Here is a 25,106-nt window from a genome sequence, read left to right as displayed (position 1 = left end):
CAAACGCATTACTGTGCATCTGGTGTCACGAGTAATTCAGACCAGGTAAGGAAGGCAGTTTCCTTCCCTAAAGGGCATGAGTGAATCAGATGGATTTTTCCAATAATCAACAATGGTTTCGTCATCATTATTAGACTCTTAATTACAGATTTTTATTGAAATCAAATTCTACCATCTTCCATGGTGGGATTTGAACCTGGGTCTCTGGATTAACAGTCCAGCAATAAAACACTAGGCCATCACCCTCCCATGATTCTCAAGTGTTGATGATGAAGTTGTGTCAAAAAATTCTAGTTAGAACTCCACCTGGGATACTATGCACCACACCTTGGAAATGTTATGTTGTCCTTAAAGAGAGCACAGCATAATTTACTGATGTGATACCTAAATTTGAAGAGATAAGCTGAGGAGGATTGAAATAAACTAGGGTTGTGTTTCTGGAATTTAAGAGGTTAAAAGGTAATTAAATTGAAGCGATCAGCTATAAAGGGAAACTGATTTAGTCATTCAAGAGGAACTTGAAGGGACTTGGATTAAAAATTTGAACTCAAACTTTCAGGAGTGTAGTTAAGAAAAATGTTGTGTAAAATCTTCATAAGACATTTGGAACATTTGCAAATGACAAACGATGTTAGGTGAGCTGTTGATCTTAAGCCTGAGATATTGTTTGCTGCTAACTAAAACTATTAGGGGTTTGGACGGAAGAGGGATATATGGAGTTCAGTCACAGGTAATTTGTGAGCATATTGAACAGGCCCAAGGAGTGAAACAGACAACTACTATTCCCATGTGTTTGTTATTGATATCAATTTAATAAGTGGTCACACATGCATCAATGCATTTATGTAACTTTGAAACCTGTCAATCAGTCCAAGGATAATTAGATTGTTTTTTGGATTATCTCTTTCAAGCAAAGACAATTAACCCTGATTTAAATATATTGATAATCAATTGGTTACAGAGAACATTTTCTTTGTAAGAGCATCTCCCCATTAGCTCTTGACCTTAATGCAGATTGCTAAATCACTTCTAAATACGTTGTGAACAGTAAATCCTGTTAGAATTGTGCAGGAGCCTTTCACTACGGCCATTTTACTTTCTAAAAGAACTTTAATGCAGCGGGTCATTTTGGTTCCAGCATTTTCAAAAGGTTCTGACATTCAATCTGTCCCTTTCATCCTAACCTTTGTTTTGTCCCATTAATGAAGTCTTGCTGCCTGTTGGAATTTTGACATCTGTCAAGGGAGCAAGATGTAATAATTTTGCTGACAAGACAATACATATTACTATCAATGGTTTGAATGATTTTGCAGGGCTGGATGACAAAATAATATTTTACTTGCTATATTTTATGGCCCTTTCGAAGCCATTGGAGAACTGGAACCAAGTTCCAGAATTCCTTTGTCAGGTACTACACATCCCCATCTACTCCCCAGGGCTCTTGTAAGTCACTCCTTAAGCCCAATATTTAATTTTCTGCCCAAATTATTACATTCCAGGAAGGCAATTGATGAAGATTAGAAGTGCAACCAATCTTAACACATTCTTAATAGTATTTATCAGAGCTGCACATTTTAAGCATTTGCCTCCTAACTCTATAACTACCTTTTCAGTCTGAATCTGTTCACAGGGACAGAATAATATCTCCTGTCTAACATTTTTGTCAAACCACTGCACAATTAATGTTCAGTGAATACTAATATCTCTCTACATGGTTCAGTGTTGATTCTGTGTGATAATGCTCTGGAGAAGTGTCTGATTAGATTACATTAGATTCCCTGCAGTGTGGAATAAGGCCCTTCAGCTCAACAAGTCCACACCGACCCACTGAAGAGCAACCCGCCCCTCTAACTAATGCACGTCACAGTATTGGCAATTTAACATGGACAATTCACCTGACCTGCACATCTTTGGACTGTGGGAGGAAACCGGAGCACCCAGAGGAAACCCACGCGGACATGGGGAGAATGTGCAAACTCCATACAGACAGTTGCCCAAGGCTGGAATTGAACCTGGGACCCTGGTGCTGTGAGGCAGCAGTGCTAACCACTGAGCCACTGGGCTGTCCAGAAATATAATAATAAGGGCAGGGAATTAAATATTGGGCTCAAGGAGTGACTTACAAGAGGACAGGGAAGTAGATGGGGATATGAAGTACCTGACAAAAGAATTCTGGTTAAGTTTTTCTTAATTAGGTATTATGTCTATATATGAAGTAGCTGTTGTAAACAAGATTTATAATGGTTGTTGTTTACTTCTAGATTTGTGGCATTGTCCCCCGGTTTAAAGCTTTTTCAATAAAAAGTAATTATTTTAGTTAATGGATGAAATTTCCAATATTGCTGGAGTATAAGTACAGGGTATAGCTTTGCAAGAACAGCATGGCGAATTTGCATTATGTTTAAACACAGTATATTTGTTTAGTGTTTCTTTTCTTTCATCTGCTAAACACTGAAAACAACTCACCATTGGTACTTTATTTGGAAAGCAAAGTGTGATTAATGTTTAAAGTTCCAAAACAAAATCTTGAGTACTGATAACCTCCAGGGAAAAGGTTGTTTGCCTGAGTCTGATTGTGTGAAAGAGTTGAATTGAAAGCAGCAGCAGCAAGCTGTGGTGCTTTAGTTCAAGCAGCGAGTGTCAATTCAGTTCTCTTGGCCTATGGGGTTGTGTGGTTCTCCTGTGTCATCAGAACCTTCCATTGAACGCTGATATTTGCAGAATTAAATAGAAAGATCTCTTGGTTTTGTCATTGATTTTTAAAAGTATAGTTGCTATTTATCTTTTACAACTTGGATATGGTGTGTTCCTGAACCTTTTTTTTAAACACCTGGCTGCAACAAAATCCTTGAGTGCTACCTGCTGGGCACCAGCTGTTCTGTAGAGAGCTGCAGAGATTTAGATGAAAAAGTAGTTACCACTCAAGGTTTTATTCTCCTGTGTCTCTACATTGCAACCAATCTCAGAACATGATTTCTAGTGTCTATTACTTGGTATTCTTTGACCAATGGATGAAGGATGCTTCCAAGTACCACTCTATTCTGAGTCTTTCTATTTGATCTTCAGTCAAATGATGTGTGTCCCTTTTGACTACACACAATGTCTTTGTGCTTCCTCCCGGGGAAGGAGTGGAACAGTGTGTGTCGCGTTGCACAGTGTGAACCTTTGTGGTTAATGTTGAAGAATAATAGGACAAAAAATTCTGAAGTTCACAGCAAGGCACTCTTTGGGAGAATGGGAGTAATGGGTAATTATTTTTCACTTTCCCAGCCTTGGCAGATAGACATTCAGGTTTTTCACCACTGAGGTGGTAGTAATTATGTAGAATTATAGAGAAATTGCAGCACACAAACAGATCATTCTGGCCAGAGGGTGTATACTAGTGGTTTTGCTCCACATGAGATTCCTCCCACCTATTTTCATCTAACCTTATTGCAGCGTCCTTCCATTTCTCACTGCCTCAGGTGCTTATCTGGCTTCCTTGTGAAGGCTCTTATGCTGTTCCCTCTTGACTCCGTGTTCTAGGGCATTTTGCTCTGCCAGGTAAAAGGAAACAAGATTATTAGATGGTCAGATAAGCTTCAGAAAAGTGAGGCAGAAACTGAAGGCATGTTCAAGCTGCCAGATTTGTGAAAAATATTAAAATCACACACCCCCACGTCTTACACTCTTCCATTCTAGTGCAATTTGGACTATTAAAAGAAGGCATTTAGAACTGATATTATTAAATATAATTTGACCAGCCAAAGCTACGATTTGGAATGTGGGTGACAATGTTAAGAAATTGAAAAAAAACTTGATGTATTTCTATATTTTAGTCACTATATACACATTTCCCAAGCTTAAATATAGTTTAACACTTTGGATACAAAGTCAGGAAAGACCTTTTTGATATTGCATCTCAAATGGCCTCATGCATCTGAAGTGGGGCATAGCTAATTCATTCCAAAGTTAGGACAGTTTTTTTATTTGTCCGTCATAAATTCAGCTGCTATATATAAATTGCTATAATTGTCTTTAATTGTCTAATTTTGAAACAGGTCCCATCTGAAAACAGAGCTCTTCCATCTGGCACAGTATTGTATAAGTTATCAAATAGTTTAAAGCATACTTCGTAAAAAAAGGCTATAAGAATGGCATTGGCATAGTCATGGTGGGCATCAGAACAATACAGAATGGAAAGTGGGTTCAATGTTCTGCTCAGACCATAAGATGTAGGGACAGAAAGAGACCATTTGGCCCATCAAGTCTGCTCTACTGTTTGATCATGGCTGATATATTTGTCAGTCCCATTCACCTACCTTCTCCCTGTAATCCTTGATCCTCATACCATAAAACACCTTTCTCTGTCTGAAAGACAATCTATGATGTGGTCTCCACAGCCTTCTGTAGCAATAAATTCCACAGATTCACCACCATTTGGCTGAACAAATTTCTCCTCATTTCAGTTCTAAACCGACCTCCCTTCATGCTGAGTTTGTGCTCTCAGGTCCTAGTCTCTCCTACTAGTGGGAACATCTTCTCCACGTCCACTGTACCCAGGCTCCTCAGCATTATGTCAGTTGCAATTAAATCTCTTCTCAAACTTCTAAGTTCCATCGAGAAGAGACCCAGAGTACTGAACTACTCCTCATATGATAAGCCTTGCATCCCTGAGATCATTCTTGTACACTTCCTCTAGTCTCCCACCAACACCAGGGCATCCTTCCTTAGATATGGGACCCAAAACCATTCACAGCATTCCAAATGTGGTCCGACCAGGGCCTTCTACAGTGTGAGCAGTACGCCTCTGCTTTGGTATTCTAGCCCTTGAAATGAATGCGAACATTACATTTGCCTTCCTAACTGCCAACAGAACCCGCACATTAACCTTGACAGAATCCTGAATGAGGACTTGCATTCCCTTTTGAGCTTCAGATTTCTGAAGTCTTTCCCCATTTAGAAAACAGTCTGTGCCTCTCTTCTTACTACCAAAGTGCATAACCTTACATTTTCTCACATTGTATTCCATCTTCCACTTCTTTGCCCACTCTCATCACCTGCTGGAGGCCCTCTGCAACTCCTTGCTTCCTCAGCATTACCTGTCCCTTCACCTCTCTTTATGTTGTCTGCAAACCCAGCAACAATGACCTTTAGTTCCTTTGCTAGATCGTTATTGTATCACGTGAATAGTTGTGGTCCCAACTCTGACCCCTGTGGAACTCTACTATTCACTGGCTGCCATCCTGAAATGAAACCTTTTATCCCCACTCTGATTTCTGCCAGGCAGCCAATTCCTATCCATGCCAGTACCTTGCCCAAATACCATTGGCTGTTATCTTATTTAGCTGCTTTCTATGCGGTACCTTGTCAAAAGCCTTCTGGAAATTCAAATTGTCTAAACATGCTTGTTACCTCCTCAAAGAAGTCTATCAGATGTGTCAGGCATGACCTCCCCTTGGCAAAGCCATGCCAACTCAGCCCAATTATACTATGTGTTTCCAAGTACTCCACAATCTCATCTTGAATTGACTCCAAATTCTTACCCCTGACTGAGGTCACACTTACTGCCCTATAGTTTCCTGTCTTCTGCCTCCATTTTTAAACAGAGATGTTTTATTTGCTATATCCCAATCCTCAGGGACTTCTTTTGACTCCAGTGATTCCTGAAAGATTACCACCAATGCCTCCCTGTCACTGACTTCCCTTATCAGCCACGATTGCCTCATCTTACACTTATGATGTTTCATCTTCCCTGGGATGAGTTTCTGTCGTGCTGTCCAAAATTGCCTCCAAAGTCGTCTCCCATTGCTGCGGCACAGTCTTCCCTGTGAGGTTCTTCTTTCAATCAGCTCTAGCCAGTTCCTCCTTCATGTCTTTGCAGTTATCTTTACTCAATTATAATTCTCCTTCTCCAACTGCAGAGTGAGTTCTAGTGTATTATGGTCTGTGCTCTAGGGGTTCCTTTACCTTAAGCTCCCAAATCAAATCTGCCTCATTACATACATCTAAATCCAGAATTACATGTTCCCTAGTAGGCTTTGCAACAGTCTAGGGTGGCACAGTGGTTAGCACTGCTGCCTCACAGCACCAGAGACCCGGGTTCAATTCCTGCCTCGGGCAACTGTCTGTGTGGAGTTTGCACATTCTCCCCGTGTCTGCGTGGGTTTTTTCCGGGTACTCAGGTTTCCTCCCACAGTCCAGAGATGTGCAGGTCAGGTGAATTGGCCATGCTAACCGTAGTATTAGGTGTAGGGGAACGGGTCTGGGTGGATTGCTCTTCGGAGGGTCAGTGTGGACTTGTTGGGCCGAAGATCCTGTTTCCACATTAAGTAATCTAATCTAAAAAGTGGCTCCAAAAACTACCTTGTAGATAATTCAAAAGTTTATTTTCTCGAGATTCACTACAACCTGATTTTTCCCAGTCCATATGCATATTGAAGTCCCCCATGATTAATATCATCGTGTCTTTCTTGCGTGCCTTTTTGATTTCCTGACTTTAGCTTCTTCCCCATGTCTTGACTACTCCTAAGAGATCTGTGTAATGCATGTTTAGGTTCTCTCTTTCCTTTGTGGTTCCTCAACTCTATCCACGCAGATGCTGTGCCTTCTGACCTTGTATCACTCGTGCTATTGATTTAATGTCATTTCTTACTAACAAGGCAACCTTGTCCCCCTGCCCACCCATCCATTTTCCCTCTTGATGGACGTCTGTTCTTTGATACTTAGTTCCTAAGTGCTGATCCCCTTGTAGCTACATCTGTGTTGCCCACTACATCATACCCACCAATTTTGATCTGTGCTGCAAGTTCACTTACATTGTTTTGTAAACTGCATGTATTTATTGTACAACACCCTCAGTTCTGCATTGACTGGCCCTTCCTCCTCCTAGTTGTCCCTTTATCTGCTGTGCCTGAACTTTGATATTTGACCCTTTCCATACTCTGGGTTTTGAGCAAGGGTCACTCGACCCAAAACGTTAACTCTGATTTCTTTCCACAGATACTGCCAGACTTGCTGAGTTTTTCAAGCAATTTTGTTTTTTGTTTCTGTTATATTACTTGTTATGGAAATTTTATTAACCTATCATGAGTCTGCCCACCCCCTCCCTTTTAATAGCTTAAAGTCCTTGAGATCTTGATTTACCCTGATTTATACTATCAGTTCATCTGCCCTATTCTAAATGCACAAAGCATTAAGGTACAAAGTCTTTAAGCTTGTTCTATTATCGAGTTTCCCTCGACTTTTGAGTCCTTGGTGCAGTATGATGTTAGCATATTCTGTCCTCCATTTTACTTTATGGTGTCAATCAACCCCATCACTAACCGGCAATCCTACCTTCTTCTTTATCTTTACTACTATGTTTTTCCATGGAACTGATTTCACCACCTTCCCCCCCCCCATACCTGCTGATAATTTAAAGCACTATCTTCAAAGTGAAATTGAATGATTTGGAAATATTTCTAATCAGTTATATGCACATTGTGTATTTTGTCCTGGTTTATTAAATGAAGAGAGGGTGAGACAAGCAGTGAATGGACTATTCCCAGCCAATAAAGTAAAAGGTTTGTGAGGCCTTGGGTTTTTTAAGTTGGAACAATCAAAGCAGCATGAAGAGGTGGGATCAAGCTCCCTCAGAACCAGGATTTTAGTCTAACTTTCAGGAGCTGGTCGGGTATGGAAGCTGCTTTACCTGTCTCCCTGCTACAATAAAATGCTTGAATTTGCACTCTGTCTCTCTTACATGCATCTCTCTCTCTCTCTCTCTCGCACACTCTCTCTCTCGACTGTTCTTTCTCTCTTTTTCTTTCACTCGCTCACTCTCTCACACTCTCTCTGTGGCACTCCCACTCTTGCTGTCATGCTCATTCTCCTCCACTGTGTTCTCCCTTGAAACTCTTTCTTCCTGGAGTGGAGAATTACATGTGAGACAATCTACTGAATTTTCCTTTGATAAGGGTGTGTTTATGGGATGTTACTATTTTGAAACAGTTGCTGTTTAGTAGTTAAATAATCTTTTCTTCTTTTCAGATTTCCAATTCTTCTTTCTTCTGTTAGTATTTTAACAACAGTGTAAGAATAAAGTGAGTTGCTTCAAACCTGGCTATTTGACCAATTGAATTGTATCCGGTCCACAACACCTTACACTTACCTTTTAAAAATAAGAAAAAGTTGGGGTCTAGGTTATCATCTGAATACACTTTGAGGGGGTTTGGTCTGATCTACAATACCCAACTTTTATCCTGATTCCTGATGAAGGGCTTTTGCCCGAAACGTCGATTTTCCTGCTCCTCGGAGGCTGCCTGACCTGTTGGGCTTTTCCAGCACCACTCCGATCTAAACTTTGGTTTCCAACATCTGCAGTCCTCACTTTTACCTATAACACTTACTGAGCAATGTAACAAGAATCAATGTGTATGCATATTGAAAGCAATAACTTATATTCAACACATTACATGAGTGCAATAGAATGTTTCACGGCACTTCAGACTTTCAATCAGAATTTGACATTTGACTGCAAGTAGAGATTGACAGAAACATGATCAAATAGGCAGATTTTAAGAAAATCTCACAGGTAGAGGTTTAGGGAGGGAATCATGGAACTGGGGGGCATGGATAGTTGAGGGAATGGCCACCAATGATTATTGCAATGACTTGCACAGAGGAAAGGTCTTGAGTCTTCAAAGATAGTTTGGCAGCACAAACTGAATTAGCTTGGCAGTTGAAGATTTAAACGTTATTCCAGTTGCCCTGATTGTCCCGGATATGTCCATCCAAGGTTGTGGCTGTGCTGCAGCTTCGCACAGCACCAATAGCCAGATTGAACCAGTGAACAAGAAAATGTAACTTGTGGAGCTGACTGCACCATTTAACTCTGGCTGACATCTGTAACCAGAGTGTTAAATATTTATGTGAATTGTGATTGTTTTCTTTCCATCATGCATTTCACTATGTGAAATAATTTCCTCTTATCTTGAGGATACCGGAGAAAATCAATCATTGGTTTACTTTGCAGAATGGAAGAAAAATAAAAATCCTTCACGTGACCTCTTGAAGTCTAAAAAGCATTGTTTCCTGTGAGTATTTCAATCACTCAAATACATATGCAAAACTACTTTCAAACCATACTGAGCAGACTTCATTACAGTCAAATATCAAAATATTCCACATCTAGTTTTGTGAAAAAAAAGGTGCAGTAGTCAATTGCAAATTTTTTCATCATTCTATTTTTTGTCAGGAGTTGTATTTATGCATTCTTTTGAAACAACATAAATCACAGCAATGCACTTTAAACTGAAACCTTTGAACAGTTCAGAACAAAATGGTTGTATTTGGCGTAAATGTTCAGTTTAACTCTAAGTGCTGACAGCATCTTGTCTTAATGGTACTATTTTGCCATGGACAAGATAATTTGCTGATTGATGCTATAAACCTTTTTAAAGATGACATTGAAAACTTGACCTCCTCCCATTTGAGAGAAGACCTGGTCAATCTTTTAATACTTGAGTCTCGATTAATGGAAAAATTAATGTTTGAAATTTGTTTGAGCCAATTAGAAAATAATTTTGAATGGTCTGGGTTCCACTTCCTGTGAAGTTTGATATTGATCTATTTTGGGATGAGAGATAAAGTTTTTATTCAAACAGAGAACATTAGATACAATCAAAGTAAGAATAATCTCAATTGGGAAAATAGAAAAGAGACATTGTAGTAGTTATATTTATCATAAAGAGAATGACAACAAAGCAACGAGTTGCCAAAGTGACTTTTTTTTAACATTTTATTGAGCTTTTCCTGGCATTTGTAAAATGGAGCCTGGTTGATTACGCATCATAGTGCAGGAGCTATAAAATTTGAAAGTGAATTAAGAAATTCCTTAGAATTAGCTTGAGGTCTAAGCATATTTTATACCTGGATCAAGAATTTTCCATAATCTGAGCAAATAGAATGTGTTATTTTTGACAGTTTCTGATCCAAGTATACTGTTCCAATATATATTTACCAGATCCAATTTATGTTGCAAATCCCTCTCAAAAAAAATTAAATCTGTCATCATAAAATACATAACACAGAAATAAGCTACTCAGTCAAATTAGAATGCATTATTGTTTATCCCCTACGCATGTCCAGGATTCATATCTCCATATTAGTGTTGGTATGTTTGGCAGTACAATGTACCAGTTACACTGTTTTAAAGGTTAAGGGTGAACAGGTACTGTACTTCCTAATAGGTCTCTTTATTGACATTCAAAATATCTAAATCGCAACCGTTGATGAGGTGGGTCAATTCCTGCAAACCACAAACACCAATCACAATTTTAGTCAGGCAAAAGGCATTCGTCATTCCCACTGCAGTGAACTTAAACAAGGTGCAAAAATCTCAGACATGCAACTTTGCTGCAGAGGGATCATGCCGGATATATAATTCCATGTCACACCTCGGCCAAATCAAGTAAGGATGGAAGGTTCCCATAACTGAGGAATAGTTGTATTTTTAGTGCAAACTGACAACATACAGGTTATTTTTTATCCTGTTTCCATTTCACAAATAAATGGGATTAATTAAACTCTAGTCTATAAGGCTCCATGATGAGATTTGAACCCAGGTCTTGGGACCCCAGTATCTGATGAATTTCTGGGTGTTCAGCCCATGTTTGTATTGGCACCCTACAGCGTTTCTGGAAGGCTGATCAGCGAGTGGTGAGGGGTGGTAAACCTTGACTGTACGACACTGCTGCTGAGTAATTCAGGTGGCTACTATTCGTGTCGCTGCTTGAAAAGTTAGAAAGCTGGGAACGTATAGGCAACCAGTTGTGTAATTTTCTGACGTGACTTGCAGGCATTCCTACCTCCTAATCCTGCCTTGAGGAATTAACTTCTGCCTACGGCTTTTCAGTTCTTAGTCTAGCAATTGACCGCTGTGTTAATTTTAATGCATCTGGGTTTGAGGAGGGAAAGCTGGAGGAATACATAGCATCAACTCCAAAGATGACATCTTCAGCAATACAGCACCACAGTGGCAATCAATGCTGTTCGTGTGCTCAAGCTTGGTATTTGTCTTAAGGGCAGTTTTGTCTGACCGGTTGACAGATGGATCAAAGCTATTCAAAATTGGACCTGAATAAAAGCAACTCTTGAGGACCAACAGGATAATTTGTAAGAGTTTGACTTTTTTTGCAAATGAGGAAGACAACATTTACCCTTCTCTTTGACATTGCTTTGTGGCTATCAGATTAAAATTCTGTGCTAGGACTGAAGTGAAATAGTTTGATTTGTTAAAGCTCTTGTGTAACTGCTTGCAGAGCTTCTGAAAATATTGATTTTTTTTCAGGTGAAAAACTTTAGGCTGCTGGAAGCCTTTCGGTGATTATACATTCCACTAAACTCAAAATCCTTTCTCCAGCATTTCAATTTTCAAGAAGGGGATGTTCAAAGCGTACTTTTTACTCTTGTTACCCAGCCGCCATTGAAGGATATTTCCAGCTGGTATGATAATCAGCTCGTTTTACAGTCTTCACGCACTCTGCTTGACGGTACCGTTTAACATCAGAATCTCAATCCAAGCACCAGTGAATGGAGCTGAGCACATACTGAGTCTGTAAGACCAGCTGGCTAGTGTAACAGATGGAAGCTTCTTTCACTGAGAGTTGGCTAGAGAGTGGCAGCACACCATCACTTCAGAACACCTTCCTAATGAAAATTAATGTGGCAGTGACAGAATTGATACTGATACACATGTGCCAGAAATGTTCCTTCTGCCACCAACTGCTGCTTTGGCTCTATGAATATCAGATTTGTCTTGCTTGTTGGGTGAAACTTCAATTTGATATCGAACTCTTATGCACCAGCCGTGCAATTCTACTAATAATATTTTGGCATTTGCAATTGTTTCTCTTTGCACATCAGAGCATTACGCACTGTTTGAATTCACATGGACCTGAATGTTGCAGCCCAAAGGTTTCAGCCAAGGTTAGGAGTGGGCATTGGACAAGGCTAAAGCAAAAATACACTTTATTGGATTCACTAAAAGAGCAATGGAGAGGAGCATAGCTGAGGTAGTAATCAATTGTTTTTTTAAGTATATTGTCAGTAAGGAGAGGTATCATTGAAGACTGCCTCAAATATTGACGAATTGTGTGGGCTAGGTTGTGATTGGAGGCTTTATTTGATAATCACTATTACAGTATAGATTTGATGCTAAGACTAAGTACTCACTAAAATAAGGTTTTCCAGAGCAGATTAGGTTGTAGAATTTAATGTATCAGTCCATGGTGTTAATAGAAATGGGTCTATGTTATGGAAGCTCCTGCTCAATTACTTAGGCAACTTGTTCAGATCTTAAGTTGTTGGCATCAACTGATGCGAGCTCTATGTTGCATCTGTAGTGTGATAGGGTAATGCCAAATCCAGGAAACCAAGGGCCTATTAGTTTTGCTTTGAACAAATTGCAAGAGGAGATGATTGGAGATGTGTTCTGTTTTTATCTTCAAAGAAAGAGAATACTAATGAATTGTAGCATATTTCCTGGAATAGAATGTGTCCAACTTAGTTGAGTCCAGCAGGATGTGTTTCAAGACTGTTATTTTTTTACCATTTTTATTTAGCGACATGGATCAAAGATTCCAAGAAATGTGAGTGTTTATAGATGTGAAACATTGGTAGCAGTTGGATGTAAATACAGTCATTCTGCTATAACATGGCAGCTGCGTTCCTTTGAAACATTGTGCTGTAGAAAATCGTGCTATTTAAAACCACTATAAAAAAATTACGCTATAGAAGATTGCTAATAGAAAACAGTTATATCCATTCAGCAGAAAGTTCATGTTTTCCAAATAGCGCCTACAATTTGTCAATTGCCTTCTAGCCAATTCATGTTGAGGAAATTCATGTTATACCAGAATGACTTGTAAATAATTTTTTTGTAGCATATTTAGATAGATTTAGGAATTGATGATCTGTCTGGCAAAAGTCTTTCATTATCGAGCAATCCAAACAATGCATTTGGTCAGTGTCCTGTTCTCAGCACAAATGTACGCAAATATGCTAATAAATGCGGTTCATGAATTGAGAAAATAACATTTCCATTGATACCAGACTAACCCAACAGAGAGGTTTTCTGAGGTCATAAGGTTAACTAAATATACACCTAAAAAACACAATTCTTTCTTTGTACAACATGACTTGGTTGTCAATGCATGCCCAAGGATGTGTTTGTTCCTTTTGTTGATGGGCATCAGTCGAGACTAGTGATAATAGTTACTGGTCACTTCTGTATCTGTGATTTCATTCACTCCATTATTGTTAAGTAAACCTTGACTTTTCAGTTCTTGAAAATCTGGAATTCTCTGCTTAAACCTCCGGCTTTGCTAGATTCTCCTGAGAAGATTCTTGAGAACATGTTTCTGTTAGAAAGCTTTCGGTTAGTTATTCAAATAATCTCTTGATGAGCCTTTTTAAACGCTTTGGGATGTTTGATTACATTAATGGAACTACGTAAATGCAGATTGTTATCATGCTAGCCTGCAGTTTGCTTGGTTGTCACTTGGGTGAGAATCTACTAAAATTCTTTATCTCTTTTGTATTGACCCAGAGGTGGGTGATTGGGCCAGACTTAACACTTTGTCTTTTCCTGATACTTCTCTAAGTTTTTGTATGTAGATTTGTAAGGCATTTGTGTCTCCATCATTTCATTGATGTGGTCAGATATTTATTTTAAGCAAGTTCCTAATGTAGTGCCAGATGAATGATCTTGCCATTGTATAATGGTATATTACAGCATTATGTCAAGATGACAATTAGCAATATTAATCAGAATTAAAGTGCAGGAAATTCAACTAGGGAGGCTTCCCCATAAATTGTCTGAAATCCTGGACCTGGGATATTTTTTGTCCCAGTGACTTGGAAACACAGATCCCAGCTGATGACACTTTGTAGTACATGGAGGTTGTCACCTTAATGTAAGGAGTAGAGTTGGGGTAATTAGTAATGTAGTGTGAGATTTTCAGTGCAGTTCAGTTTAGCAGATTTGAGATGGAGTCTTCCTCCATCCAAAGATAATTGACCTTGGTGCAGAAACAACAGCTAGGTGATGGGTGACAGCCCATGATGCACATGCAACACTGGTGTTCTCTCAAAAGAGAAATCTTCAGCAAATTTTTCATGCATTTTAAGTATTGATACATTTAACATTTGATATTTTGTGGCATGCTTGATATACTAATCATTTGATTTGCCTTTCAGAGTCATGTAAACACTGAAGTTCAGACACAAATTAGAATTGAGCACTTCCTGCAATGAGGCTCAGAAAAGTGTGTCCCAAAATGTCGAACTGTGTGGCTCCTTTCGCCATCCTCATGATTGTCCTTTCACGGCCCTCATGGAGCAGCAAGGAATATGTCAGCTTTCCCATCCAGAATCGGGATTGGACACTCAACCACTTGGCTGTTCACAGTATAACAGGGAATGTTTATGTTGGAGCTGTCAATTGGATTTACAAACTATCAAGCAACTTAACGCTGTTATTGAAGCATGAAACCGGTCCAGAAGAGGATAACAAATCTTGCTATCCTCCACTGATTGTTCAGCCTTGTAATGAACCCCTGACAATGACTAACAATGTAAACAAATTGCTTCTTATTGATTACTCTGAGAATAGGTTGCTGGCCTGTGGAAGTCTCTTTCAGGGAGTCTGCAAACTCCTGCGACTGGATGATCTCTTTATATTGGTAGAACCTTCACATAAGAAGGAACACTACTTATCAAGCGTTAATGAAACAGGGACAATGTATGGCGTAATTGTCTCATCTGAGGGATCAGACAGCAAGCTCTTTATTGGAACAGCAGTGGATGGCAAGCAAGACTATTTTCCGACTATTTCGAGTAGGAAATTGCCACAGGATCCTGAATCTTCTGCTATGTTTGATTATGTGTTACATAGTGACTTTGTTGCTTCCTTGATTAAAATCCCGTCGGACACCCTGGCTATGGTGTCGCACTTTGACATATTTTACATATATGGTTTTAGCAATGGAAATTTTGTGTATTTCTTAACGGTACAACCAGAAACTGAAGGACTTACTGGCTCCACAAATGATCAGTTCTACACTTCCAGAATTGTGCGCTTATGCAAAGAAGATCCCAAATTCCATTCCTATGTTTCACTCCCTATGGGCTGCATAAAGAATGGAATTGAATATCGCCTTTTGCAAGCTGCGTATTTGTCAAAACCAGGAAGTGTTTTGGCAAAGTCTTTAAATATTTCAACAGATGATGATGTTTTGTTCACCATATTCTCGAAAGGTCAAAAGCAATATAAGCATCCACCAGATGAGTCAGCACTCTGTGTGTTTGTTGTGAAATACGTTAATCAACAGATAAAGGACAGACTGCAGTCATGTTACCGTGGTGAAGGGAATCTGGAACTGAACTGGTTACTAGGAAAGGATGTCCGCTGCACCCATGCGGTAGGTCTCTCCTTATCCATTTTTGAAACATTTCTGTTACTAATTCCAAACTTTTTGCTTTGCTTATCCAAAAATAAAATTAATTCTCCATGTTTCACAACTTTGTACAAACCCGAAAGCACTCAGCCAAGAAAACTATTGAAATGTAGTCGCATTGCTATGTAAGGAGAATGCACAGTTAGTTCTCACAATAATCATGTATTGATAATCTGTTCATGTGATATTTATTGGGCCATAGGCACTAGCCAGGAAAAGCCCAAGATTTTCTTTTCAATTATGCCATGGGGTCATCTCCTTCCACCTGAAAGGATAACTGCGGAATAGTTTAATGTCTCGTACTAAAGATGGTGCCTCCGACCAATGTAACCTTCCCTCTGTACTGGAATATCAGCTGAGATTTGGTGCTGAAATTTCTAATCCAGATGTATTTCAGATGATTTTCATCTAGATTGATTTGTTTTAGCGTATGTAGTGGAGTTAGTATTAAAGTGGAATTCTAACTGTAACACACATTACATGTTAGTTTCCTTTAAAGAGGAAATCAAAACCAAGAAAAAGGTCCATCACCTTCATTGTTAAGAATGCAAATGTGAAGGGCTTGAGTGGAAGTATGTGTCCTGCGATTGGTGGATTGGTAACTGAAGGGTACCAAAAAAATGAAATTAATTTAAAATATTATACTTAAGCTTTATGCTTCAGTAAATATTAATGAGGATATGGAATCCCCCATTTGCAAGTGTTGTGTGGGACAAGCTTGACTTCAGCAGAATCCATAATAACTGTGAAAAAGAAAATAGAAAATTATTTTAAAACCAAAATTGAACATTGGAAAATATAGGGGAGTGAAAATAATTGGAAAGGGCAAATATAAATAACAAATAAAACAACTTGTATCTTCTATTGCCTTGCGTTGAACATGGAGGAGGTATTGTTCATTAATTCAGTGAATATATGAGTGAATGCTGGTGTGTAAGCACTCTTAATTCTGTTGCTATCTTTTCAATTGTCATTTGATTACTTTCTATTTGTGTCACTCCACTAGCCTGGAATGATTGGACATAATGTGTCCATGTTGTGTCACACAGTGAGCTCTCAGTCTCATTAAGCTGATATCCTCATGAGATGCTTGTTTTAAATGGAGGTTTGGAGCTTCCTCATAGGAAATTGAACAACTTCCATCACCTCTCTGTGACTGATCACAAAGTAGGCTGACAAAAGCTCAACGGTGGGTCATTAGTCTGCCCAAAGGACTGATGCTATATGTGCATTTTCTGGGATAAAGAAGAATGAGAGAGTTTTTATTTGTGTTTATCTTTACATCATTTTCTGTTACACTAGTAATTACTGTCAGTTTTCAAAACCTTACCAGGTTTATCACAAAATGAAAGTACTGTCTTTGTCCATGTCACAATACTTCAGCTTTCAGTTCAGCTACCCTTAACAGTGCTGCAAAACCTAACTGACAATATTGGATTAAGAAATCCATTTCTTCATGTTTATCCTATAGGGGTTACGTTTAATTAGTCAGAAGTAATTTTGCTTCAGCTTGGCAACCTTTAGCTCCAACAGAGACTAAAGTAGGTTCAGATGTTACAGAACAATGATACTCATGAGTTTCTTGTATTGGGCCATGAGCTTTGCTAGAAAGGTTGGCATTTATTGCCTATCCGTTATTTCTCTGAGGCAATTGTGACTTTTAGCTCATATATTATAAGGTAATGTTGGTGTGGGATTGAAGTCATATAGTCTGGGTGCGGACAATTGATTTTCAAAGGACATTCTCACACCAATGGAGTTTTTCTGACCATTTGGCTTCATAGTCACTCTTATTGTTACAAAGTGAGAATGTGGATTTGACCTTACATTCAGGTCAATGAAGATATTATTGAATAGTGGAGCAGGGTCATGGGACTGAATGTGAAATGAACATATAAATCAGAAGCAGGCAGAGACCATTCAGCCCGATGAGCCTGCTCCATAACTGATGTTTCATCATAACCAAGATTAGAAATATATTGTGAAATGGCCATATAAATCAGAAGCAGACAGAGACCAATATGTTTCTTATCATTGTTATCAGAATTCACTTGCTAATCTGGGCGTGAAATGTGGCAGTAAAATCTGAGATTATATTAGGCTCTCCTTGAGACACTTGCTTGTTGCATGCCCAGTTGGCATTGCTGGATGTTTGCAGTTGCTGAGATGAAGTGCTTGTGTCTGAAATGTGAAGATATGTCCTCTCACTTGCGTTTTGTAATGTCAGTGTCCTGCATCATTCCACGCGCCTCTGACAGGATACTTTCTCTATATGTTTCACAGAAAATTATAATATCTTATGTGGGTGACTCATGAATGAGTTATTGCAAACTGACACCATGTTTTCTTCCTTACAGCCAGTCCCAATTGATGATGACTTTTGTGGATTGGATATAAACCAACCCCTTGGGGGCTCTGTACTTGTGGAAGGCATTACAGTTTTTACAGAGGATAGGGACCGATTGACATCTGTGGCATCCTATGTCTACAATGATCACTCTGTGGTTTTCGTAGGAACAAAGAATGGGAAACTTAAAAAGGTAATGTAGAATTTTGAGTTTCAGATGCAATGAGACTAATCTCCAGTCAAGAGAAGTGAAGAGTGCTTACATGCAGCAGACATCTTTCTATATTAAACAAAATCCTCAAGCCACCAAAGATTCATCATGTGAGATCTTCTTTTGTTTCATAATGTGAAGAATGTCATAGTCATGAGCAAGTTTATTTAATTAAAGACAGTTCAACCAGGGATCAATGCACCACCAAAATGATTAACTGTGATTGTCTCAGGAGAGTGCACTTTGATGAATCTGTCTGAGTAATTAGACAGAGTTGGGAAAAATACTCAGTAGAAAAATTAAAGTTTTAATGAAATATTCTACTCCCAAAATATTAATTTCTTTATTGTCTCCAAGGCCACTAACCTGTGTACCCAACTTTTTTTTTTAATTGATATAGCTTGTATGGTACTTCCTAAACTGGGATTGACACAAATTTGCAACTTTAGAAAGTATGGTGCAATCAACATTGATTTATTTTGTCACAGTGAATCACGAAATACATCCCTGCATTTATCTTTTCTCTCCATTTTTCATATGTGTTTTTAATGTATTGTCTTTATTTTACAATTTGTTTTGACAATGGATCTTTTATAAGTCTCCACATTACTGTACCCCAAATTACAGGGAAGGGAATCTCTTTATGTAAATTCTGTGAAGGTCCTTTTGTAAAATATATATCAATAAGAATATTTCAAACTGTTATCATAAGCAATGCTTCAGTATAGTCACCTTCAGCTTTGAAAATGTGTTGCTGGTTAAAGCACAGCAGGCCAGGCAGCATCCTAGGAACAGGAAATTCGACGTTTCGGGCCAGAGCCCTTCATCAGGAATTCATTCATTCCTGATGAAGGGCTCTGGTCCGAAACATCGAATTTCCTGTTCCTAGGATGCTGCCTGGCCTGCTGTGCTTCAACCAGCAACACATTTTCAGCTATGATCTCCAGCATCTGCAGACCTTACTTTTTATTCACCTTCAGCTTTCCCTTATTCCTGGCTTAAATGTATACAGGTTGTTCAGTGATACTTCATTGCAGAGCAGACAACAAAGTTGCATAAAGGCTATATTCTTGGTGTGTGCTGTCAAGTGATTCTTCTATTAATGGTTACATGTATTCCAGAGTTCTTGAATGAACAAAGTCTGTATTCGTCCAACGGTAAATTCCAAGATTCTTTGTCTTGTATGAGGAATAAAGAAGCTTAGGTAATTAGCTAGAGGCTATTGCAACAGGTACGAATATGAGCCTTTTTACTTCAAATTACAGGTTACTTTGATGTTTATTTCCTCTTTGTCTTCACCACCTCCTTTTTTCCCCCCCCTCCGTTCTTGGTTATAAAGCTGTACCAGTCTAAATATATTGGCAAGAAATTCAAAGGCTTAAAAAAACGGTTTCCTTTACCAGTTAAGGTTTGCAATTTGAAGTGGCCGGCCTTCAAATGCTTTGCACCAGAATGGTTGAGGCATAAGCTATTGTATCTTTAATGCAACATTGGTTAAATACTTGATGCACAGGAAATGCTTCAAGGTAAAGAGGAGAGAATAGGGCAAAGCTTTTCATTACTCTGGTAAAGATCCTGCACAACTATGTTGAGTTAAAATGCCTCTATATTTCTATGGTTCTACATTCAGCAGATAACTAACTAGTTTTTTTGATATATTTGTAAGAAATGTATCTTTTGATAAGATGCATCATAAAATGTTTCACAGATTGACTAAGATGTGTCTAATTAAAGAGATTGTGCTGGTCTTTTTGGTGCATTGAAACAAGAGTAAGTAATTTACCCCTTTTTGAATGTATTCTACCTCTCACTATGACTATAGTTGATCTGAAATCTAATTCCGTATCTCCACATTCAGACATGTCTCTTACCTTTAGGTAATAAAAAGCTTTAGAATTGAACCAGCATCAACTGTCACTTTTTTCCAAAATCCATCTAGCCTTGGTCAGACTTTGTAACTTAATTCTGGAAAGCCTAAATATTAGAACCAGCCCTACTCCTTGATATTGCTACTAGTTGAAATCCTGTTTCTCTCTTTACTTGGACAGCTCAAATTCAAACCCTCCCTTGGCCGTTTTACACATTTTCTTAACTGAGATTGCAACGTTGGCTTGTGTAGGCTGTCTTCACAATTTAATCTTTAATAGAGCTTTGCAGAACTTGTGTTTGCAGGTAACCGTCAACAGATTATTAATGAATAAAGTTTTTATCTTTCAAATAGTTTTAGATTAGATTAAATTCTCTACAGTGTGGAAACAGGCCCTTCAGCCCAACAAGTCCACACCGACCCCACGAAGAGTAACCCACCCAGACAAGTGCATCTAACACTACAGGCAATTTAGAATGGCCAATTCACCTGACCTGAACATCTTTGGACTGTGGGAAGAAACCTGAGCACCTGCAGGAAACCCACGCAGACACAGAGAGAATGTCACCCAAGGCTGGAATCAAACCTGGGTGCCTGGCACTGAGGCATAAGTGATACCTGCTGAGCCACTGTGTCGCCCATATACTGCAATATGTCATTATTACTTAATTTAATCCTTATTTGTTGTGATGCTGTGTTTCAATGAGTCATTTTTTAAAATAACCCTTGTGATGTAGGCAATGTTCGTGAAAATGTAATTATTACCAATTTCTCTCAGCATTATTCAAAATGGGATGTGCTTTCTGCTTAGTTGTGAAAGTGTTTACTTTTAACATTCAGCTGCTGCATTCATTGGCTCACACAAGGGCTAATGAAACTCTGCATCTCCGTTTCCCCAAAGGGCTCTGGATGCTGGATTAATTAACATTAACAATACCTAGATCAAGAGTTGCTAAAATTATCTTTAACTATATGGTTGCGCTAGACCTTCAGTTTATGTTTAAAGATTGGTGTGGGTAAAACAAGTTCAAATTCATGGGACATTGGCATCAGTATTGGGGAAGGTGGGAGCTGTTCAGATGGGGGTGGGGCTCCAGTGGAATCATACTGTAATGAGGGATATAGATGGGGTTTTAAAGGTAGGGTTTCTGCCACTTCACCAAAAATTATGGGGAATGTTAAAGGAGGGGTAGGTGGGGGCGGGGGGTCAGGTCTGGTTATGAAAGTTTCAGAACAAGTAATAGGACAGAGACTGTGGAAAGGTCAGGAATCTAACTTCAGGCACAGCAGATAAAGGAACAGCTATGAGAAGTGGATGCCGAATGCAGGAATGATTGTGTTGTACTTAACTAGGTGTGATATGTCAAAGAAGGTAAATAAATCTCCAGCATTGATTGTAATTGGTAGTTCTACTGTTGTGGATATTGCAGAGATATTCCCGGAAGGGGGTCAGGGATGGGAACTAAATATCCAAGGATATGTTTCCTATTGAAAGGACAGTCAGATGGGCAAAACTGGCTCATTAGTAAGAAATGAATTAAGTTGATAGCATGAAGCAATATAGGACCATTATATCTGGAATCTGTCTGGGTAGGATTGAGGAACTGCAAAGGAAAAAAGACTCTGAATTAAAAGCAGATCTCCTAGCAGTAGCCAGTACATGGAGCAGAAAATATATCAGGAGAGAGTGCCTTTCTTAAATGCCTTTTCTATTACAATAACCATATGGATTTTAATATGCAAGTGGACCGTAAAAATCAGGTTGGTAACAAAGAGGAATTTGCGGAAACTCTTTGAGGTGTTGGAACGCACTAGGGACAGGCAATTCTGAATTTGATGTGGAATGAGGCAGACTTGATTAAGGAGCTTAAGGTGAAGGATCCCCCGATGAGGCAGTGACAATAACATGATAGAATTCACCTTGTAGTTGGAGAGGGAGAAGCTTGAATCAGATGTAACAATATTACCTTGAGTAAAGAAAGCTATGAAGACCTGAGGGAGTTGGCTAGAGTTGATTGAAAGGGGAGTCCAGCACAGAAATGGTGAAGCAGCAATGGCAGGAGTTTCTGGGTTAATTTGGGAGGCATATCAGAGATTAGACCCTGCGGACAAGAACCATACTAAGGGAATTTGGAATATTGAGCAATTTAGGCCCCGTATTTAGGGAATTATGTACTGGCATTGGAGGGACACCAGAGGAAGTTTATGATTGAGAGTTTGTCATATGCAGAGTGGTTGAGAACTCTGGGTCTGTGCTTGATTGAGTTTAGATGGATGAGAGGATTTGACTGAAACTTAGAGAATATTGAGAAGCCTGGCAAATATGCCTCCATGGTGAGGTGAGAACGGAATTGAAGCCACACCCTCAGAGTGAAGGAATGGTCTCTAAAACACAGATGAAGAAAACTTTGATATTGCAGCACTCCCTTGTTACTGCACTAAATGGTTTGTCTGGATTGTGCTCCAGTCACTGGAAATGGGACTTCAACAAGACAAGAGCACTACCTCTGAGTGGCACTGGTCCTTGAGTTTCCATCTGTGGCTCAGTGCACAGAGCAGCAGGTACCAAAGATTTATTTCTATGAATAAAGTATATTTTGAAATTTTAAAAAGTGTTTATCAACCAGCTAAAAAGAGAGATGGTTGGGTGGCAGGTTGAGTAACTGGGCAAACAAGTCCGTCTCCTGGTGACTGAACAAACAGTAGCATTGGCAAATAGCTCGAAATGGGTTGCCTAGCTATGTTGCGAGTTGAGAGAGAATTCATAATATACCGAAACTGAAAAGAAAGCAAGTAAATTAAACCTAGCATTTGACTCTCAACAAATGCCAACTGTCCTGCAATTGTCCTGACATTTTTGTCATTCTCTACCCGCCTGCCTAGTGGGAGCATTGTGCCCTGTGACGGGGATACTGTTGTGCTGCAGTTCTGGACCTTGCAGTTGTGGGTATGTTCATTGAGCTGGGAAGTTGGTTTGCAGATGTTTTGTCTTTTTTCTAGGTGACATCCTCAGTGCTGTGGAGCCTCCTGTGAAGCGCTGCTGTATGGTGTTTGTTGGAATTACAAACTAACAATTTACACTATAAATCTGATCAATTATCTTGTACTTCAACTGAACTCTGGATGATTATATACCACCACATTAGGTCTTGACCTTGATCCATGTGGCGATGACCGATAGGTATTTCCTGGCTAGAATAAGAATCCAGGCACTGCTAAGTCATTTTTAAAACACATTTGGAAGTATAATAGAATGTATGTGTTCACTTTACTGCCCATAGTCAGCATGTTCTGTATGAAATAGTTGTGTGTATTCTTGGCCTCATTGTGAATCTCAATTAAATATTTTCATGAACAAACCTTACATGAGTTTTAAGAATAAAGTTTATGACAATATCGGATGTTATCCTCAGTCTCTCACTTTCATTCAGACTCCCTCTTACATTGTCCCACTCTCTCACACTTTCTCCCTCCCTCCCTGTCTCTCTCTCACTCTCTCTCACACGTGCTATCTTTCACATGTGCGCTCTCTCTCTCTTACACGTGCTCTCTCTCTCCCACTCACACACATGCCATCACATGGGCTCTCTTGCGGACTCTCATATGCGCTGTCTCTCCCACGCACACAGTCTCACTCTCTCTCTTATGCGCGCGCTCTGTCCCACTCTCTCTCTCTCTCTCGCGTGTGCTCTCTTTCACTCTCTTTCATGTGCGCGTTCTCTATCGCACGCTCTTATACGCGCTGTCTCTCTCTCATGCTCTCTCATGCCCACTGTTTCTCTCACACGTTATCTCTTGTTCACGTGCCATCTCTCTAGTGCTCTCTCACTCACATACTGTCTCTCTCGCATGCTCTATCTCGTGCATGCTCTCCTGCTCATGTGTTCTCTTCCACGCGCTCTGTCTCATCTGCTGTTTTTCTCAAGTGCTCGCGCTCTCATGCTCCCTCATGCTCGCTCTCAAGCACGCTTGTCTCTTTCGCGGGCGCTGCCTCTCTCACTCTCTCACCCACGCATGTTTGCTCTCGCACGCGCTGTCTCCATCTTTCATTCACCCTTATTGTTTTACTCACCCACTTTGTTTCACTCTCTCTCTGTCACACACTGTCTCTCACTGTGTGTATGTCTCTCTCTCACACACTCTGTCTGTCTGTCTGTCTGTCTGTCTGTGTCTCTCTCTCTCTCTCTCTCTCACACCCTCTCTCACCGTCTCTCTCTCTCTCTCTCACCCGCTTTCTTTCACTCACTCGCGCGCTCTGTTACGCGCTCTCTCACTCTCACTTGCTCGCTTTCATTCACTTTCTTTCTCTCAATCTCAATTGCTCACTCGATCTCTCTCTCTCTCATTCAATCTCTTCCTTTCACACACACTTTCACACTCTCTTTCACACTGTTCACTTTTTTCTCTTGTCTCCCTCTCTTTCTCTTTCACTCAATCTCTCGTGCTTTCTCTATCTCGCTTTCACTGTCTGTCTTGCTCGCTTCCACTGTCTCGCAATCACTCATTTTTCCCTCTCTGACTCCTCCCCCACTCTGTCTTTCACTCTTTCTGTCCCTCTTTCTCACTCTCACTCACTTGCTTTCACTCTTTCTTTCACCCTCTCGCTCTTGCTCAATCTCTCGCTTTCACTCAACCTCTCTCTCTCTCTCTTCCTTTCACTCTCTCTCTCTCTCTCGCTTTCACTCTCCTCTCTCTCTTTCACTCTCTCCTTCTGTCAACTTCTCTCTCTCACTCTATATCTCACTTTCTTTCACTCTCTCGCTCTCTTTCACATGTTTTCTTTCACTCTCTCGCTCTTTCACTCGGACTCTTTCTTTGTCTCAGTCTCTCTCTCAATCTCTCTCTCTCACTCACTGACTCACTCACTTACACTCGCTATCTCTCACTCCCTCTCTGTCTCTCTCTCGCTCGCTTCCGTTCTCATTCTTTCTTTCTCTCAATTTCACTCACTCACTCTCTCGCACTCACTCGCTTTCTGTACTCTTTCTGTCTCTCTTAATCTCACGGTCTCGCTCACTCACTCACTCTTTCACTCCCTGTCTTTCTTTTCGATCTCTTTCTCTTGTTCTCCCTTGCTCTCTTTATTTCATGCTCTCTCTGTCCTTTTTTTCTCTTTCTCTCTCTCTCCCCTGATTCCTTTCTTTCTCTTTCACTCTGTCTTTCTTCCTCATGCTCTCTCGCTCTTTCTTTCTCTCACTCTAT

The 25,106-nt window shown here is 39.7% G+C and overlaps 1 protein-coding gene across 2 annotated transcripts in view; it reads left to right on the top strand.

The window, feature by feature from the left end:
- plxna2 (plexin A2) overlaps window positions 1–25,106 on the top strand; it is a 463,799-nt gene that overhangs the window by 50,730 nt on the left and 387,963 nt on the right. For both annotated transcript variants that reach the window (XM_060845449.1, XM_060845451.1), the window contains exons 2-3: window positions 14,221–15,443; window positions 17,837–18,019. In XM_060845449.1, coding sequence (XP_060701432.1) covers window positions 14,274–15,443; window positions 17,837–18,019 — 1,353 coding nt within the window. In that variant the 5' untranslated portion in view covers window positions 14,221–14,273. The remainder of the gene's footprint in view (window positions 1–14,220; window positions 15,444–17,836; window positions 18,020–25,106) is intronic.

Source organism: Hemiscyllium ocellatum, chromosome 26, assembly GCF_020745735.1.
Source record: "Hemiscyllium ocellatum isolate sHemOce1 chromosome 26, sHemOce1.pat.X.cur, whole genome shotgun sequence".
NCBI classification, from domain to species: Eukaryota; Metazoa; Chordata; class Chondrichthyes; order Orectolobiformes; family Hemiscylliidae; genus Hemiscyllium; species Hemiscyllium ocellatum.
Note: the sequence above shows the minus strand (reverse complement) of the source record. Positions and strands in the feature narration are given on the sequence as shown.